The following is a 2,530-nucleotide window of genomic DNA, read 5'->3' on the forward strand; positions in this document are numbered from 1 at the left end:
ATGGCATCTGGAGTTATAGTAGAAAACGTAAAAGTTATATTTATATTATATTAAATATATATAATATTGTATTCAAGATCTCTTTGTTATAGAAATAGATAAATATATATGTCATGTAAGCAGGATTTTGCTTATTTAAATGTTATTATTAATTTTTTTTATTTTTAGGATAATTGCGTGGAATTATTTCTTAGATACAAAAAGGATTTTGATAAGGCTATTGAAGATTTTTATGATAATAATCGTGAACTAAATCCTGGAAAAACATGTGCTATAATTAATACTAATGATTCTGATTTTATCACACCTTGTCAAGAAATTGGCATGTATTTAATGAAAATACAGAATAATTATTTTTCTGAAAGAATAAGACGTTGTAAATACTTGAATTACTGGATAAATAATGAACAAGAATATAATAAGTTATCTAGTTGGTTTGATGGATATAATGAATTTTCTTCCAAACATGATCATATATGTGAGCAAAAATTCGAAAAAATTAAACCTGATATTTTAAATAATCTTAAAAAACTATATAGTTATTATGATGCTTTTCACAAATATGATGGCACAAATGGCATATCTAATGGCGATTACTGTAATAAAATTCAAGAATGTTACAACTTTTATATTGAACATTATGACAAATGTCAAAAAAATAAGGAAGATGCCTTTTGTGAGGAGTTATCCAATTTCAAGAAAGCATATGATAATAAAATGCTCAAGGTAGCACCTTGTTCTGGTTTACCACATATTTTACCACCTACACAAGTAGATTATATATTTGTTGCCAGTTTAACAACATCTGTAGCATTACTAACATTATTCACTTTATTTTTTTTATATAAGGTTAATAAAAACTATACGTAACCGTAAGAATATAATACTTCGATGATTATATTTATTTTCAAAAATTACTAGAATAAAATAATTATATTTTTAAGTATACGTATTTTTTTTTTTCATATAGTTTACTCCACTGAAATCTTGGTTACATAGTCGTTTAAAAAGAAAAACAATAATTGAACTTGAAGAAGAAACAACAAATTTCTTACAAAACATACAAGAAGAAGTTAATAGAATTCATGGAGAAAGTTTTCATAATATAAGTTATCAGCCTAAAGGAGATATATAATACAAAAATTGCAGTTTATATTAATTGCATTAAAAAATCTAATACACAGCGATATGAATTTTGAATACATGTGAAAATTTATTAATAAATAAAATTAATTAAAATATAAAGAAATAAATAAAAGTTCATAAAAATTACAATAATATTAATATAAAAGTTTTTCAAAGAAAAGATTAACAAATAATCAGAACAAATTTAAGAAATAGTAGCGCTAAAATACATTTATACGTAAGTTTTTATCCAGTATACAAAACAAATAATTTTAAAAATTAAATATATCACAAAAGATTATTCAATAAGTATTAAATTTCTTATACAGTAATACTAAATAATATTTATTATGTAAATATTGAAAAAGAATAATAAACGAAAACAAAAAGAAGCATTAAAAACTATACCAATAATATTACTATACAAGTTAAAAAAAAAAAAAAAAAATTTGAAATAAAAGGATTACCCAAAAAATAAAAAATTTATACATTTTCTTCATAAGAATTTGCATCTAATATTTTTGCAATTATTTTTTCTTTTAAAATTATGTAGAATTGAAAATTTAACCTAATACTAAACATTTCATCATTGTTCCTTCATGTTGCAGCTATTATATGTGGAATTTTAATAAGGATATACATACATGATCATAAGAGAAACAAATAATATTGTTGATGTATTTTAAACAGAAATATTTTTATTTATTAGTTAATAATTCATATATATACCCTTTTTAAGCACAATACTTAATTTTTTGTTTTGTTATTTAATACCCTTTTATATGTATAATATTCAAGAGGGGTAAACAAATGGATATAGGATAAATAAAGAACATATATATAATTACATTATAATTATAATTTTTTTATTAAAATGAATTATAATAAAAATAAATAGCGTTTTTTTTGTCTATATTTTATTTCTATTTATTTTATACCAAAGCAAATATTCTTTAAATATTCCCATAAATGATGTAGTAATATAATAACACATATAGAATCAGAAATATTAAAAGATAATTATCCTTTTCTTGAGTATTCAAAGATAATTCTGCTTATATAGCCTCCTCGAAACTAATTATATATATAACTGTATATTTTATCTGTTAGTTATGGAAGCTCCCATTTCTAATCACATAAAAATTTTAAGTGCCGCTTTATTTTGTTAATTAGAAATTTTAGAATATTGATATATTTTAATTATTGCATATAAATATATGAGGCCTTAGATTTTACTATATATACACATTTTAGATATTAATTTAGACATAATTTTTTTCGGATTTACTTAATATGACATTCAAAATAGTAAAATAAAAGAATACATAATACTGAAAAATTACAACATAAAAAAAACATTGAATTCTACATATAAAAATAACAAATCCAAAAGTTTTTATGATAA

The 2,530-nt window shown here is 20.8% G+C and overlaps 1 protein-coding gene across 1 annotated transcript; it reads left to right on the plus strand.

Annotated features, from left to right (window-relative positions):
• On the plus strand, positions 1–1,135 carry PmUG01_14011400 (PIR protein; the record flags this gene model as incomplete). Its single annotated transcript, XM_029007661.1, has 3 exons — positions 1–27; positions 169–849; positions 971–1,135. 3 exons carry the CDS (start codon positions 1–3, stop codon positions 1,133–1,135), a joined length of 873 nt encoding a protein of 290 aa, XP_028864028.1.
• Positions 1,136–2,530: the final 1,395 nt, after the last annotated feature.

The sequence above is a fragment of the Plasmodium malariae genome (assembly GCF_900090045.1).
Source record: "Plasmodium malariae genome assembly, chromosome: 14".
Classification (NCBI taxonomy): domain Eukaryota; phylum Apicomplexa; class Aconoidasida; order Haemosporida; family Plasmodiidae; genus Plasmodium; species Plasmodium malariae.